Genomic DNA, 17,605 nt, shown 5'->3' with positions numbered 1-17,605 from the left:
CACACCTGCCCCAGCTCCACCCCAGTGTGTAATACTCAGCCATCAGATGCGCCTGCCCAAGCTCTGCCCCAGTGTGTAATAAGCAAGTGTCCGAAACACCTAACTCTAGTTTTGTTACAAATATAACTTAGGAGAAAAAAACTGGTAGAAATAATACTGTATGTTGCTAATTTGTAACCTACTTATAAACTGATTCACAGCCTCCTCACATACAGTATTCAGGGCACAGAAATCTTTTGATTGACTCAAGTAAGTTTTGGCTTCCGTGTAACTTGCAAGTTCAAGTTCATTTTTCCAGCTCTTCTTTATCTCTATTCTCTCGTAGTATTGGAATTTCTTACGTCCTTTCTTTTAGGAGTTTGAGAGCACTGTGTTTGGGAGAAGTTAAGAAACATAAGGAATGAACGAAGCAGTTACAAGTTGAACTTAGAGATATTGTAGGTGCTAATACTGGATTTAATCTTTCAGATTTAATTTGTTTTCTGGGCCTTGTAGTTATTCAGTAAACCCCTTAGATCTGTGTAATAATTTAATTGTATAACCCTCATTTGTTCCTTTAAAGCCTATACTAGTCTGTCTGCCTTTTAAACTTGTTGCAATAATGTTGCCGAATTATTACCACATTAGTAAAACTTTTCTTAAATAAACCCTCTCTGTGTCTTGGTTGATGTGATTTGATAGACGAAATGGTCTGGCATTTTATTTGGAAAACAATATTGGAATAACTGATAAATTATATCTAAGTATTTTTATTTTTTTATTTAGAATGTGTGTGTAAGTATGTGTTGTATGTTGGTGTGCACATGCCATGGCATGCATGTGGAGGTCAGAGTCAGTTCTCTCCTGCCACCATGAGGACACCAGGGATCGAACATAAATCATCAAGTTTGGTGGCAGGAGACTTTACCTGCTAGCCATCTTACCCACCCTTAAAATGAATAGACATTTTTCATTAGTAAAGAGTTTTCAGAATTACTACTATATCTTGGATCATCCAATGACTTTTGAATAATAAGGTAGATATATGAAGAATACAGAATGGGACTGGGGGTTGGCTCAGCAGATAAGCATGCTCGCCACCACACCTGACCCACTTGATGGAAGAAGACAACCAACTCCCACAAGCTGTCATTTAACCCCTACACGTACATACATACACACATACACACACACACACACACACACATATATATATAATGCAGTATATTCTGACATTTTACTGTGAGCTTATTTCTCACAGGAGATTTTCAAGCATCTTTCTCTTGAAATAGTCCTACGTGTAGTTATCCACTCTCCAATGGTCAAAACTTAGAAGAAATGTAAGAGTAGCTGCATGGTGGTGGCGTACTAGGGAGGCAGTGGCAGGGGGATTTCTGAATTTGAGGTCAGCCTGGCCTACAGAGTGAGTTCTAGGACAGTGAGGGCTACACAGAAACTCTGACTTGAAAAACCAAAAAGGTGGAGGAGGAGGAAGAAGAAAGAAATGTAAAGGTAAAAAATACCCAATCCACACGGTGTTTTCTCTTAGCCAAGATGAGGTTCTGGACTGCCCAGCTCTTGGGATACTCAAGGTGGAGTTTCATGGGCCTGACAGGATGGTTCAGAGTAAAGGCATTTGCCTGAGAACCTGAACTTGATCTCCAGGACTCACATGTAGAAGACAGCTAAGTCCCAGCAGGCAGTGCTCTGACCATCCCCACCCATGCCCAATAAACAAATGGTGGGATAGGTTTCGGTTGTGCATGTAAGGATTATGGCTAGCCTGTGCTAGGTTCCATCTCTACCTCAGGTTCCTCAGCTGAAACCTTTGAAGTCTGCCAATGACCAAGGCGGCCTGTAGGGGACGGGGAGTATAGCTTAGTGCTTGCCTGCCATACGTGAGATCCTAGGTTCAGTCTCCCACCCCCTGCAAAAATGCTCTGAACTTCATGGCTGAACTGGACTCAAGTGGTCCTTGTGCCTTAGCTAGGACCAGCGTACAGGCACAAACTACTATGTCCAGGGTTTGCTTTGGTTTGGTTTGGTTTTAATTACTAAGTGATGTGATTCTAGCAATCTACTTGGCTTTGTGTTGTTACCTCTGACGTGAGAGTGAGCTCCTGAACCTCCGGATTCTCTCTGGGGTGTGACTCTAGTAGAGCTCTTAGCAAGAAAGGCTCAACACAGAAAAATAATAAAATCTTCAGGCTCATAAGTCACTGTGTTTTTAAAGAATTTTCTGGCCGGATAGTGGTGGCGCACGCCTTTAACCAGGACAGCCAGGGCTATACAGAGAAACCCTGTCGGGGGGTAGGGGGGAGAATTTTCTGAAATTGGGTGTAGCTAGGCACGCCTGTGATAGGACAGAGGAAGGGTCCAGTTTAAGGGCAGACTGCTACAGAGTGAGACATTCAAGGGCTGTCACTTAGAGTTGGCTTTGTGTTTTTAAGAAAAGGCACAAAGAGGGGCCCTGTGAAATGGTTTATTGACTGATAGCCTATGGTTGGTTCTTGACCATGTGTGTGTTCTCTAACCTCATTTCAGGAAGTGAGCAAAATTGATATACAAAATGTCTTGGTAACTACTCATCTGGATCCACCCAATGCCAAGGAACTTACCTAAAGGGGCACTCTGACTGCAAATGTGCAACCTCATTCCAGGGAGGGATTAGCATGTGCAGCTCACCCGGTTTCACATACTCCAGTTCCTGCTTTCACGAAAGTTTGAAGAACCATATTTGAAAACCAACACTAGTGGAAGGCATCACACCCGAGTCTCCGGTGTGTCAGACAGGCTCACTGAGCTACAGGCTACTCCCTGTGCTTGTAATATGTGGCTTTTTTATTTCTTATACGTTTGAAAATGTCTAGGTAATGCTCCCAAGAAACAACTTGTATGTTGGGTTTGGTGGCTAATTCCAGTAGAAGCAGTGCATCTCTGTGAGTTCGAGGCCATCCAGGACAACATAATTAAACTAAGGTGGTTGTGGAGGCTGTACAGCAAACCACCTTGCATATGTCTGTGTAGATTGCCATGTCCATGGTGATCACCACCCCTAGAAATGTTAAAGACAAAGAGAGAGAGGAAAAGAAAGGAAAGGAAGAGTGTGGGAAAGTAACTTTCCTGGCTTACAACTAAGTGAGATTAAAGAAGAGCCCGGTGTTGAAGGCAAAGCTGAAGTACTCACTTCCTGTAAAAGTCAAAGACAAATCCCCCTCACAAAAACCCAGGGCGATTTCAGCATTCACAAAACTCCACAGGTCACACCAGAAGCTTATACTTAAGCAGTTTCAAGAATGGCAGCTGCCTACAGAATTGATGGCAATATACCCAATAGCCAAGGCTTCTGGGTATTGTTTTAGAAACCATAATAACTTCATAACCAGCTTCACTATTTTAAGCTAAAATGATATTTTCATAACTAAAGATAAATACAGTAATTTCTTATCACTCTGGGCTACTCTACAGATGGAATTTATCTGTTCCATGCTAATTTGATAGTAAACTACCAATCTAATGATATGTGGACAACAATATAGTCATCCTATTTCAAAAAATAGGGGATGAATATTAAAATGTTTATACCACAAGGTATAAGGCAGAGGTGAGTGGAACATTATGAGTTTGAGGCCAACCTGCTCTCCATAGCAACTTTCAGGTCAGCCACAGTTACATGATTAAACCCTGGATCAAATAAAAATAAATAATCGTTTTTTAAAATCAGTGATAAACAGTAGAAAGAGATTTTGTTTTACTTAGTTATTGGAGACTGGACCCAGGATACATGCTAAGACTGTACTGTACCACCACACTGCACCCCCCAAGACTATACAAATTATCTTAATGAAAAAAATATAGGTATAATGCCAAGAGTCTTCCAGCTGCCATAGATTTAAATGTCCACAACTTTCTATTAGCCTTGTTATTTATTACTATTTCAAGTAGTAATACGTCAGGATAAAACAACTATAAAACTATAAAATTTGCAATCTGATTCCATCTCAGAAGCTAATTAGGAAGTTCGGCACTTAAGGAATGGAGGAGGCTAGGGGCTAGAGAGAGAGCTCATTGGATAAAAGCACTTGCTCTAAACCAGAGGACTGGAGTTTGGTTGTCCACACCCACACGGAACAGCTCAGCCACGTGTAACTACAGCTCCATCAAGATCCAGTGCATTCTTCTGGCTCAGCTGGTCCCCGAAATCATGTGCAAACACACACACATACATATATACATACATACACACACACATACATACATGAAAATAAGTAGATATATCTATAAAAATAAACGTAAGAGGCTCAGTGGGTAACAGTACTTGCTATGCAATCGTGACCTGAGTTCAATTCCCTAGCATCCACATTAAAAAAAAAAGCTGGATATGGCTATATGCATTTATAACCCCAGTCACGTGGGGAGCAGAGACAGATCACTGGGGCTTCCTGGATGCCAGCATAGCTCCAAGTTCAGTGAAAGACCCTATCTCAAGGGACTAAGGCAGAGAACGATAGAGCATCCTCTAGTCTCTACGGATAGGCCCATGTTCCTCACTGCCTCATACTGGTGAGCATGTACCACATGCGTATATTGCTTTCTCACACACTAAAAAGGTAGAATCCTAGATGGACAATAGGCATTCTTTCATCACCAAAATGGAACAACTCAAAAAAGATTAGAGAGCATTTCTGCACAAAAGAATGTAAAGGAAGGACAATGGAGCGAGTCTCTTACATGTAGTTTCGGCATACATTTATGAATCTGTGAACTAATAGGACAAACAGGCTTGGCAATGGAACCAAACCCATGGTAAATGTTAAAGGAGGGAAAGAACAGGGCCTGTACCGATCCGCCACAAGACGGCACTGCCTGGTTTTCTTGCTGTGAGGTGAGCGCCCCCACGTGGCAGTTCCGGGCCAGTGCCACCCGGCACTGCCCTCCCAGCCTCCGTCCCCGCCTTCCGGAAGTACGCTCGACAAGAGCCCGCCCGGGGTGGGTGGGGCTAAGGGAGTGTGTCCGCTTTCCCCTGTGCCTGATTGGTTAGCGCTTCCCCAGCGCGGGGATGTTTTCCGGTCGACGCTGTGTTTCGGAAAGGAGCGCGGGAGCTTCACGGCCGCAGGTCGGGTCGGTGGGGCGCGTTCTCAGGTCCTTCGGCGCGAGCTCCGGCGCCTGCCTCTCGTGGAGCCTCCTCCCGTGGTACCCCGCGAACGTGCGGGCTGGCAGTGAAGGGAAGAGGAATTTCCGCGCCGTGTAGCCGCTTGCGAGGTGCCTACTGCGAGGTGAGCGTTGGGGTGCCCGGGCGACCTGGGTCTGTTATAGCCGCCGACTGGATGTGCCAAGCACTGAACACGCTGCACGCTCCACATTTGAATCTAAGGCAAAAAGGTGCTACTGGGGACGAAAAGGAACACTTACGGTTTAGTATGGTATATGCTCAGTTCCAGACTCATGCAGTGGGAAGGATTAGGAGAGAAGCCTACAGCTGACCTAAATCTTGAGAGACTAAGCCCAACACTGAAAGTCAGTCTTTGATTTCTTCAGCCCTGGCCAGTGCGCCTCCTTCAGTCCCAACGAACTTTTCCCCTAAAAGCCTTTTCTTGCAAGTAAGTGGGAAAAACTTTTGAGGGTGTTGGTTTATTTCCAGGTGTAGGTTCCTGGTTGAGAAACGATGACAGAGGTGCTGGATCTCCATGGACAGGACTCTGATGGGGGTAGTGAGGAGGTGGTCCTGACTCCTGCAGAGCTGATTGAAAGGCTGGAGCAGGTAAGCATTCCAAATAGAACCCCTATGTCCCGTTCTTAGCTCTTAACTTACTCTAGGTGTGCAATACCAGGGCTCAGAAAAATAAGGAAACTGAAATTTTTGTTTCTAAAGAGCATTTTTGTAGCATCTGCATAAAAAAGTAGGAACCCAGAGAGCAGGGCATTCCTAGGAGGCTTGTCAGTCTTCAAGAATGAGTAGTAAAAGACAGCTTTGGTCCTGTGTAGTAGAATGTTTCACACAGCCAGGCTCTGCTGTGGTATTTTCAGACAAGGGTGTGTGATGGAAGCATGCATTTCTCTATTGTAGTCTCCTACTCCGTACACACACACACACACACACACACACACACACTGGAAAATGTCTGCTCTAACGAGAAAATGCCAGCATCCATTTTAGTAATGATTATTTCTTGCTTTGTAGCAACTTAATTTTCTTCTTCTTTAATGATATCTTCTCTTGAACCTCTGGTAGTTTAGGAATTCTGAACATGCTGGGTTTTTGTTTTGTTTTTTGTTTGTTTGTTTGTTTGTTTGTTTGTTTTTTTAGTTTTTGAGATAGGGTCTCACCATTCGTCACTGGCCAGCCTTGAACTCTCAGAGATCATCTGCCTCTGCCATCTGTGTGCTGACAGTAAAAGTATGCACTGCATTGCCCTATATGTTCCGGGTCATTTATGGCATAATTGAGTGTTGTTTAGAGGACAGCTGACCATGGGTACCCAGCTCCAATGGATACATCTACAACACAGCCCCTACAGCTAAGGCTTAGGGAACACCAAAGAAGAGAGCAGAAAGAGCCAGAGGACTGGCACACCTGCCACAGGATTTTCTTCTAAATATGTCAGGGAAGCTGTGCCTATGAAAGCTCGGTGACATGGCTGCTTAAACAGGACCCGGGCAGTGAATGAGGACGCCAGCTGACACCCCAATTGGCCGGGGAAATCTCACAAGGCCCCATCCCTAAATGAGCAGCAGACAATTAACTACAGCTGAGAGAAGGAAAATTAACCTTCCTCAGGGATGAGATCCCTGAATGGTTATCCAATGCCAAATGGTCAGCCCTAAAAATATACATACAAGCAACACTGAATGAATCTAGCAGGTTGTGTTTATATATTTATTCACATATGTATAACAGTAGTTAAAAGGAGGCCATTAATTTGAAAGGGAGTCGGGATATGGTGGGGGGGGGAGGAAGAGGGGATGATGTAGCTGTACTTTAATTAAACTTTAAAAAGAATAAAAGATTCATTAGGTATTTCCTACAGTGAGAGTTTCTCATTTCAGTGATTGTGTTTGTTTGGTGGGACTGTATAAACAAACAGATTGAGTGGCTTGTCAAGGGAGTTCCTCTGTGTGTAAGAGGCCGAGGTCAGTGTACTGGCTGTCTGGTTCCTTCTGGGGCATTTCTCCTTGGTGGCTGTCTCTGGTGTCCTCACTTGGTCTTCTCTTGGCTACATCTGTGATAACATTTTGTTTTCTGAAAAGGACGCCAGGCACTGGATTAGGTCCCATCCTCGTGAGCTTGTTTTAGCACCTTCACTTCTTCAAAACTCCATCTCCCAACTGTCACAATTGGAGTTAGGATGACAGCATGTGAATTCTTGTCTTTGTGGTTCTGGGGATTGAACCAAGGAACTTGCTCATGCTAGGCAACCATTTTGTTAGAGTCAGAACCAGCCAGTGCGCAGATTTTACAGAAGGAGATTCAGGTGATAACAATGGTGAGCATGTTTAAATCCTGATTGGAGGCTGGGAGGAAAGCTCAGATGTAGGGAACTGGCCTGCTATGCGCTAAGCCCTGAGTTCATCCCCAAAACCATAAAAAATTCTTTATATACTTGTATCACTGTTAGAGAAGTTTGAAATAAAACTTAATAGTTACATCAAAACAGTATTTACTGCGTCATGATGATTATACTTGGGCAAGCAGAGACTCAAGCAAATCAGGGAAAGGTTGGGCTTAATTGTCATCTAAATCTGAACTAAGCTAGAACTGAGATTCTTATAAGTGAAAGATAAATATACTAGGCAGGCAAGATGGCTCAGTGGGTAAAGACACCTCCGAGCCTGACAACCTGAGTTTGATCAACAGGGCCTACATGTCCTCTGACCTTCCCATGTGTGCTGTGTCTCTCTCTCTCACACACATACACATTTAGTAGATACAGTAGCAACAGCAAAAGAAATTATTTAGAAAGAGTAAGTCTAAGTCAGGTGTGGTGGCATGTGTCTTTAACGTCAGCACTCAGAAGGCAGAGGCAGGCCAGTGGGATTGAGGCCAGCCAGACTATACAGTGAGCTGTCTCGAAAAAGGAGAAAGGAGAGAAGGAAGAAAATAGATGGTGCCAGGATCCGTAGGGAAGTAGAAGGGTCTCCTAGCTGATGCTCTTAGGTGACAGGTAAGGGTAGACTATCACGTGGCATTACTCAGAACTTACCATAGTGATGAAAGAAGTAAAGTAACTTAAATGTCCTTCTTCAGTTGAATAAAAGCCCCTTCCTAAAAGAAGAGATGGAAAGGGTGCCGCACAGCATGAGTCATCTTCTGAGCGTTCTCCCAGCAGATGGTCTCCTTCGTGAGATACGTGTAACTTTCATGGGCCTGGGAACTGTCTTAGTGTGTCTGCTCCATTTTGGGCATCACTCATTTTGCCCGTGTTGTTTTCTAGGCCTGGATGAACGAAAAGTTTGCCCCTGAGCTCCTGGAAAGCAAGGCTGAGATTGTTGAATGTGTCATGGAACAGCTAGAGCACATGGTAAGAGTTACTTGTCTCTGGACTCTAGCGGAAGAGAAAGCTAAAACTGTGTGATCAGCAAGGTGAAGTGTGGTCTGATACCAAGTCGTTTTGTTTGGCTCAGCCCAACAGTTTAAAAGATAGCTAGCATCTGTATTAGTCATGGTTCTCTGTAGGAACAGCTGAGACTGAAACCTATGACTATTACAGTGGCTTGCAGCTTATGCTCTGGCTAGGCCAACAGTACCTGACTCCCAGTAGAAAGACCAAGAATCTGATAGCAGGTGGTTCAGTCCAGTAGGTTAGATGTCTCAGCTCATCTTTAGTATGTGTTGGAATCCCAAAGAAGTGTGTTCTACTACTAGGGAAGTAATGCCTCAAGAGCAGAGTAGATGAACTTGCCATTGAGTGTGAGGGCAAACAGGCAAAAATCCAAGAGCCTCCTTTCCCTGTGTCCTTTTATGTAGGCTGCCCACAGAAGGTGTGGCCCAGATTTAACGGTCAGTCTTCCCACCTCAAATGATCTGATCAATAAAACCCCTCACAGGGGTGCCCAGCTGCTTGGGTCTCAGTTGATTCCAGATGTGGACAAGGTGACAACCAAGATTGGCCACTGCGTCTGTGTTTATAAACTACAAGAGTTTCTGTCACATTTTGACTTAATTATTATTTTATGTGTATGAATGTTTTGCCAGCATGGATGTTTCTGTGCTACATGCATGCCTGGTACCCGCAAAGCCCAGAAGGCGGCATCAAATTCCCTGCCACTCAGGTAACAGGTGGTCATTAGCATCTCTGTGGGTACTAGGCACCAAACCTGGGTCCTCTGCAAAGGCAGGAGTGCTCTCAACTGCCGAGCCGTCTTTCCAGCCCAAGAGTTCCTATAAGTACCAGCATGCCAGTTTACTGAGAACAGTCTGGCCTGACACTGACTCTTATCTTTACATGAGTGGATTTGCCAGAGCAGCGAAGTATCATCCCATTCACTATGCTGTCCTGTTTCCCTGGCAACTCTGCTTTCTTACATCCTTAGCCTGCCTGACCCTTGCTGACAGTTAAGTTTGTGGTCTTCAGTTTAGCATGCTCTGGGCTTAGGTTATTACCACCTTCAGAGCAATGCAGTGTCTGTGTTACAGGGTCTCCTAGTAACACAGACACTAGTGGATTGATTGTTGCTTTAGCTTTGTATGATTCTGGGGCTCCTTTGTGCGTGGTTGTGAAGGTCACAACACCACTTTGGCTGTCAGTGCTCCTCTTCCACACTGAGGCAGGGTCTGTTGATTGCTCAGTGCTGGGCACGTCAGCCTAGCTCGCCGAGGAGCTCCCAGAGTTTTTCCTATCTCTGCCTTCCTTTGTTACTGCATTTGTGCTGGGGTTACAGACACGCACTACCACTCCTGGCCTTACTGAGGATCTGGGAATACATACTCAGGTTCTCACGCCTGCAGTAACAAGCACTCTGCCATTATCTCTCAGGTCCCCTAACTAGTGCTGTGACACTGGTTTATGGACTCTCAGACATTTCTGCTGTGTGCTTCATTCTATCAGCTTTGCAATTGGGTCGAATCCTAGGCCCGTGTGGCTGACCATACTCAGATTCTAGTCAAATAGTCATCTTTAAAATGGGTAGTTTTGAATTATATACCTAATATATTTGTTTTCTTAAAACTGCAAAATCTTTGGGTCCTTGACTTTGCCGGTGCTTAGTGTTTGAACATCATGATTTAAATTTCTCTCATAACAGGAAGAAAATCTCAGAAGAGCCAAGAAGGGGGATCTGAAGGTCAGCATCCATCGGATGGAGATGGAGAGGATCCGCTATGTCCTTAGCAGCTATTTGCGGTGTCGGCTCCTGAAGGTTTGATGGCTATTGATGCAGTAAAGTCGGGGATGTTGAATAGCATGGGGAGAGTCCATTCTGGGGCACGGAGTGGAAACTATAGGTCAGCTAAGCCCAGGAAAATTTAACACATTTTATGTCTAACTTATTTGATGTAAGTGGTACTTGCTGGAGGTAGAATTTTACATTCTTAGAATCTTATTTTTAGTGGGATTTATTTTTTTAACCCCCTAGTACTTGGGGAACTGGACCTTGCACATGCTAGACACATGCTGTACCACAAAGCCATACTTCTAGCTTCCTGTCAGTTTCATTGCTGCTGTTGCTGCTGTTGTTGCTGTGTATGGGTGTTTCACTGGCATGTAAGTTAGTCACAGTGTCTATGTGGTGCCCATGGAACTCAAAGCATCTCATTGGATTCCGTAGAACTGAAGTTACAGATGGCTTTGAGCTATCATGTGGGTACTGGAAACTGAACCCAGTTCCTTTGCAAGAGCAATAAATGCTCTTAACCACTGAGCAGTTTCTATAGCCCTTTCTTGTCAACCTTAAAATTAGCAGCAACTTCATTTAGCAAGTTCCAAGCCAGTGATATAGACGGTGTCTCAAAAATCAGGGTCAATGATTCCTGAGGAATGAAGTACGAGGCTGTCTTCTGGCTCGTTCACATGTACACATGCATAGCTGCACCCCCCCACACACACACACATACACACATATACACATATGAACACATGCACAGACAAATACACAAAATAACACCGGGTCTAGGATGGCTCAGTGCCAGAGAACTAGCATATGAAGGATACTGAGATCAGTCCTCAGCACTGCCAAAAGAAAAACAATGCAAGCATATGACCCCTGAGTGATAGCTCTTCATGATTTTTATTTCTCTTCACAGATAGAGAAGTTTTTCCCTCACATCCTGGAAAAGGAGAAAATGCGCCCTGAGGGGGAGCCTTCCAGCCTGTCTCCAGAGGAGTTTGTCTTTGCCAAAGAGTAAGTGACCAGGAAATGTAGAACTGCCCCTGCTTGGGTCTGCATTTGTCAGCCACTCACCTTGCTGGCTCCTGTTAGTGCACACCACAGCCGTTTGAATTCTTTGTTCCAGGTACATGGATCACACAGAGGCCCATTTTAAAAATGTTGCCTTAAAGCACATGCCTCCCAACCTGCAGAAAGTGGACCTCTTGAGGGCAGGTAAGCGAAGCTACCTTTTCCAGATCAAGATCAGGATCGGTGTGCATCCCAGACATCTTCAGATGCCTGGGAGTCCGCTCCCTTTCGTCAGTGTGGAAAATAGTGAGGCAGATAAGCAGAAGAGGGTTGTGGTTAAAAACAGAAGTAATCAGAATAGCTGTGAGGACTACTGTCTCAGCCATGTTCTGTGCCTGAGAAGTGGATTGGACTCGTGGTTCTCACAGACAGCTCCTCCCTTAATTCAGCCACATGCTGTCTGAGCGCCTGGGGTTTTCTGCCTCGGGAAAGGGCTCATGGCTCTGTTGTGATGATCAGCCAGTTGAGTGTGTGTGAGGTGTCAGTGAAACCCATGTCCATCTGCCGAAGCCTGTCACAGTTAAATCTAACGAAACAAAATTGCCAGACCAAATCAGACTTTTCTCCAAAGCAGATCTCACGTTGTTTACTGAGCTCTGTGTTCCTAGGCCACACACACAGAGCAGTGCCCTGAGGCCCTATCCCTTCCCCTAACATGTGTGCTACACCAAATGTCCTGTGGTATGGAGCACTGTCCTATATTGGAATAGCTCACAGTTTGGGCAGCTGGAAGTCTAAGATCAAGACACCAGAAGATTCGGTGTCAAAGAAGAACTTGTCCCCTTCATGGTTCCTTGTGTGTCCTGCATGGCCGAAGGGAAGAAGTAAGCCTCTTAAGTCACTCACACCCACCTGTGTTTAGTATCTTCTTATCAGAGCACTGGTCAGATGGACTGAGGGCCTACCCCTTAATAGCCTTCTCAAAAGCCTTCCTCCATCGTCTCATTCTGAATACCAGAAGTTATCGCTCGCATGTATGAATTTCAAAGGAACACACTTTAGCCTATGACATCTTGGAATAAAGCAGACCCGTCCCACTGTGTAGAAGTTTAAATCAGTAATTTTACTGAATCTGCCTTGAGAACTCCAGGAGCAGAGGAGACATTGAAGCCCAGCCTAGCTTCTGACATATTCTGACATGCTGGCCAGTGGTGGTGGAAGAGTGGCAGCATTTCTTAGCCTTAATGATCGAGAAACTAATTTGATATTCAACACTGTCCCCATGTAACCCATGCTCTCCTTTATGTAAGACTCTAAATATCCCTGCGTCCTCTACCTCAGCCCTCGTGTGGCTCCCAGCCTCATTTCTCCTCTAAATCCTGGGCTTTTCTTTAATGCTTCCTTCCACATCATTGAGTGTATTTGCCACAAATGTGAGGCTTCACCAACGGCTCATTACCACTTCATCTGGAAAGACACGTTAGACGTATCCGTATCCTCCTTATGTGCACTGGCTCCACTCACCTGCCTTCACCGTCAGTGTGGGACCTATAGTCAGCCATGTTCTAAAATACAAAGTGGACAAGGCTAGGAGTTATTCATAAAAATATACAGGCAGTATTCATACATACACTCATACCCATAAAATAAATACCCAGAGAATACTTTTGGGCTGGAGAGATGGCTCAGGGGTTAAGAGCACTTGCTGCTCTTCCAGAGGTTCTGAGTTCAATTCCTAGCAACCACATGGTAGCTCACAACCATCTGTAATGGGATCAATGCCCTCTTCTGGTGTGTCTGAAGACAGCTACAGTGTAGTCATGCATAAAATAAATAAATAAATAAATCTTTTTAAAAAAGGAATACTCTTTAATCCTGCACTGTTGTGACCAACATTATAAAATGTCACTTACCAGATAACTGACACTGTACCTCAGAACTTATGTTAAAGTGGTGGCCAAACTATTTCAGTTTGTAAGTAATTTAACCTCCCCCTTCATGGAGGCATTGTATCCTCTCATCAAAAGCATGAGGCTGGGTCGAGGACAGAAATAGAAACCATGCACTTTGTTACAATGTGATTGCTCTATTATATGGCTGGTGCTACGAAACTGTGTGTATAAATGATTCAGTACTATTCACTGGGGTTCTTGGGATGGACCCTTTCAGAATAGGAAGCTGCTCCTCAGGAGACTCCCCGAGACATTGTAAGTCTGTCATTTGTTGGATAAGTAGGTTCTGTACACCAGGAGTCTCCATAGCATTAAAAGGTGGCTTTTGTCAGGTTGAACATGGTAGCTGCTTACGGTTACATTTTTGTTTTCCTGGCAGTTCCCAAACCTGACCTAGATTCATACGTGTTTCTGAGAGTGAAAGAACGACAAGAAAACATACTAGTAGAACCAGAAGCCGATGAGCAGAGGTAAGTAGCATGTGTATCTTCCCCATGGAGAATGTGCTAAACGCCATACATACAACTGTTCATCTTTTTTCAGAGACTATGTTATTGACTTGGAGGAGGGCTCCCAGCACTTGATCCGATACAAAACCATTGCACCTCTTGTTGCTTCTGGAGCAGTTCAGTTAATATAAAACAAAGCAAGCCTGAGGACACGGAAGCATCTTAGACTATTAGAAACTCCATCTCCCTTTGTGTCTAATGGAGGCATTCCGTGCAGTTCATCAGCAGTGTGTGGACTACTTGGACATGAGGAGGAGTCGATGCAGGATTCCCTTCGTTGCCACACCCTTCTCTTAAATCCCTGCTTAACCAGCACCAACAGATGAGTGCTCTGTACACTCAGCAAATAAATCAACTGTCAGCTCTGTTCCTTTTATTTTTCTACTACTTATTGAGCTCAGGAAAGGTCACAACGCAGCTTCTTTGCCCTGCCCATGGTGAGATGGATTGGGCATGACTTGATGGTAACAGGAGAATTCCTTTCGCCTTACTGGTAGAAGATCACAAGCAGCTGAGGTCTGCCTCTCTACAGCGTTAATGTGTGACCTGATGATTCGGAACCTCAAATATTGAACATAAAAACAAATGTCTCATGCATAACCGAAGAAAGTCACAACTAACAAAGCCACTGTTAAATGTCACGCTTGTGGTAGAAGGAGTCTTTGGACAGTTCTTAGCTTGATGTCTAATGAAGTAGATTCTCCTTGTGTCTTCGGCAGCTTTGGCTGACAAGCCTCCAGGCCATCTGACTTCCCCTGATTCAGATCTGACAAGAGCGTCATTACTAACTGGCCTAAGTTGGGACTTCAGCACTATCCAGGAATATGGATAAAATAATCTAGTGAACAGCTTCACAAGGACACCTGAAGGGAAGACAACTCATGAGTCAGCACCTTGGAACTGATGAAAACGGCCTGTGTTCTAGTCTCTCCTCCCTCTTTTTTTTTTTTTTTTTAAACTTATTTTGAGACAGAGTATCCTGGAACTTACTATGTAGACTAGGCTGTGTTGAAACTCAAAGATCCACCTGCCTCTGCCTCCCTAAAGCTTAAAGGGGTAAGCTACCATGCCCAACCAGTCTTTTTGCGATAATGTAGATTTTCACTTAACATGATCAGAGAGTAAACCAGTGAAATTTCTATCACTACTAAGAGAACCCAGTAGATAAAAGCAAGGAAGGTCTCTGAACAGAAGTGTTTGACATTCCTCTAGTAAACTACTTTCCAGAGTAGCTTCCTCCTCTGTATTAAACACTTGTGCTAAGCACATTGTGCTAGGCACAATTGAAGATAACAGCTCAAAAAGTATGCAGAGAATTAGGGTGACTCCTCAGACTGGCCAGATTTGTGGTTGTCATGGTTTGAGTAGTATTGCTGCAATAAACCATAACTGAGAAGGACTGAGGAACCTAGAGGCGATGGGGACTCCACAGGAAGACCCAAGAGTCAACTAGCCTTGGGCCTTGGGAGCATCTAGAGGCTGGACCATCAACCAAAGAGCATACAGGGCCTGGACCTAGGCCACCTGGACACATGTAGCAGATGTGCAGTTTGGTCTTCATGTGGGTCCTCCAACAACTGGAACTGGGGCTTACCCTGACTTTGTTGTTTGGCTATGGATCTTGTTACCAAACTGAACTGTCTTGTCTGCCTTCAGTGGGAAAGAATGTACCCAGCCCTGGAGTGACTTCAGGTGCCAGAGTGCCAGTGTGAGTTGGTACCCAGGTGGTATAAACTTGCCTTTAGGGGCATTTTCTCCATTGAGATTTCCTCTTCCCAAAAGATTGTGTTAAGTTGACCCCCTTTCAATTTGGCACACTATATACTGCTGTGAAACTGTAACCTTTACATTCTTGTTTAAGATAATACCAATGTCAGAAAACACATCTAACTTTAAAAGACTTAGGGTCTTTTAAAATTAAAACACAAGTTCATTCTCTTTAAAATATCCAAGGCATCTAAAAATTAGGTTCCTGTAAAATTAAAACTAACTTACATACTTCTTATTCCAAGAGGGAAGATCCAGGAACAGGTACAATCAAATTAAATCGAAGGTAAATCTGTTTGCAGTGTCTCACTCATGATCTGGTCTCCAAAGAGCTTAGACAGTTCTACTTCTCACTCACACACAGCACATGTGCTTTGTGTGAATAGGGTCAAGCCAGCTCCAGTCCACCCTTGCTGCTATCCTTGATAGTCATCCCACAAGCCTGGCATTTCCAGTATGTGTTGGGTCTCCACTGCAACTGAAGCTGTGTCTTCACCAATGGCCTCTGTGACAGCTATTCCTGGTTGTCGGCTTGACTGCATCTGGAATGAACTACAACCCAGAAATGGAGGGCACACTTGTGATCCAGATATTGAGGTTGGAAGACAGGCTTTTTATCTGGATCTTGACATGAGATGACACACACTTTTGATCCAGATCTTGAGTTATAGTGGCCAGGAAAACTTAGGTCCAGGCAAGGTGGTACATGCCTTTAATCCCAGGAGACAAGAGGCAAACAGATACCTGAGTTCAAGCCTGGCCTGGGACAGCAAGTTCCAAGTGAAAAGCTTCGGTCCTGGTATGGTGGTGCACACCTTTAATCTGGGTCATACCTCCTGCTGGAGGCCTACATAAGGAAAGTGGAAGAGGGATGGATTCATTCTTCACCTGCTTGCATTTACTTGCCAGCACATCCGTTAGAACCTACTTCTTCAGGATGCCAGCTTATATAGAAGATAAAACCTAAAACACAGCCTGGTGGGACTGAGCAACTACTAGATTCTTAGACTTCCTGTTCACAGCTGCCCATTGTTGGGTTAGTTAGACTGCAAGCTTAAGTCATTCCAGTAAATTCCCTTAATATATATAGAGATTCCATAGGTTCTGTGACTCTAAAGAACCCTGACTAATTGTTGGGAGCCGACTCCTAGCAGAAAGCGGCTATCATCTTTGCAGCCATCTCGGGCCATATACCCTGACAAGAGACTTATTTTCAACAGCCCACAACAGCTGAGCACACTCTGATAAACATCTTGTTTTTCTCACATAATCTTGTTTTGTTGTTTAATGCCCCCAGCTGCAAGGCGCATGTGGTAAAGTGTCTTCAGCTGCATTCCCCTGCCTGTGCTTATATGTACCCAGGATTTCCTTTTACTAAAGGGGACTTGAACAGACTGTCTTGTCTCCATTCTTCGCGTCTCTTGCCCATCCGTCCCCACTCACTCTCTTGCTAGACCCTGTTGATTGACCCAAACGGACCAGGTAACTTGGCCCCCAAACGTGGGGCAGAAAGGACCGGGACAACTAATACAGCCTGTCACAGAGCCAAGCCTCAGCTGTTCTCCATGACCCCTTAAATCCTACAGCCTCCATGTTGCCAAAGCCAGTACACATGGAAGATTCCTACATGTACCAAGTGTGGCTCCAAGTGTTAGATGAAACTCTGCTGTACCACAGCTTCTGGGTGCTGATCCTTAAGAGATACTCCCAGATTTTGTCTCATCGTCACTAGTCTTGTTAATAACAGCTGATTCTGTATGAACCGCCTCAACAGATTCCTTGAAAGATTCTCAAGCTTTCCTCTAACTTCACAATGCAGGCTGCCACGGTCTGTACTCTAGCTCTCAGCTTCTAAGTTCCCACGGAACAGCCCATTAGGCTTTGAGTGTACAATAGCTTTTCCAAACCATAGTTCCATACTTCCCTTTATCCTCCCCAATTGTGTGGCCAGATCTGTCACAGCAATAGCCCACTCCGTTCTCTTCTAGTTTGCTCTCTATTGCCACAGTAAATCATGGCCAAAGGCAACTTGGAGAGGAAAGGGTTTATACATCCTAGGCATAA

At 44.5% G+C, this 17,605-nt stretch overlaps 1 protein-coding gene across 1 annotated transcript; it reads left to right on the top strand.

Moving 5' to 3' along the window:
• Positions 1-5,048: 5,048 nt before the first annotated feature.
• Gins4 (GINS complex subunit 4) lies at positions 5,049-15,836 on the top strand. Its single transcript, XM_028768220.1, has 8 exons — positions 5,049-5,255; positions 5,621-5,740; positions 8,412-8,498; positions 10,222-10,335; positions 11,219-11,316; positions 11,429-11,517; positions 13,645-13,735; positions 13,809-15,836. The coding sequence occupies exons 2-8, from the start codon at positions 5,645-5,647 to the stop codon at positions 13,903-13,905; spliced, it is 672 nt and encodes a 223-aa protein (XP_028624053.1). The 5' UTR covers positions 5,049-5,255; positions 5,621-5,644; the 3' UTR covers positions 13,906-15,836.
• The last annotated feature ends 1,769 nt before the right edge of the window (positions 15,837-17,605 follow it).

Source organism: Grammomys surdaster, unplaced genomic scaffold, assembly GCF_004785775.1.
Source record: "Grammomys surdaster isolate TR1022 unplaced genomic scaffold, NIH_TR_1.0 185, whole genome shotgun sequence".
NCBI classification, from domain to species: Eukaryota; Metazoa; Chordata; class Mammalia; order Rodentia; family Muridae; genus Grammomys; species Grammomys surdaster.
The sequence above is the reverse complement of the archived record's forward strand: the minus strand, read 5'-3'. Positions and strand labels throughout refer to the sequence as shown.

Bases quoted from the DNA above. Each gene is read 5' to 3' on its own strand.
- Gins4 (XM_028768220.1), top strand. From the start codon at position 5,645: ATGACAGAGGTGCTGGATCTCCATGGACAGGACTCTGATGGGGGTAGT. The intron at 11,317-11,428 runs GTAAGTGACCAG...TCTTTGTTCCAG, and splicing joins GAGTTTGTCTTTGCCAAAGA to GTACATGGATCACACAGAGG. The intron at 13,736-13,808 runs GTAAGTAGCATG...ATCTTTTTTCAG, and splicing joins CCAGAAGCCGATGAGCAGAG to AGACTATGTTATTGACTTGG.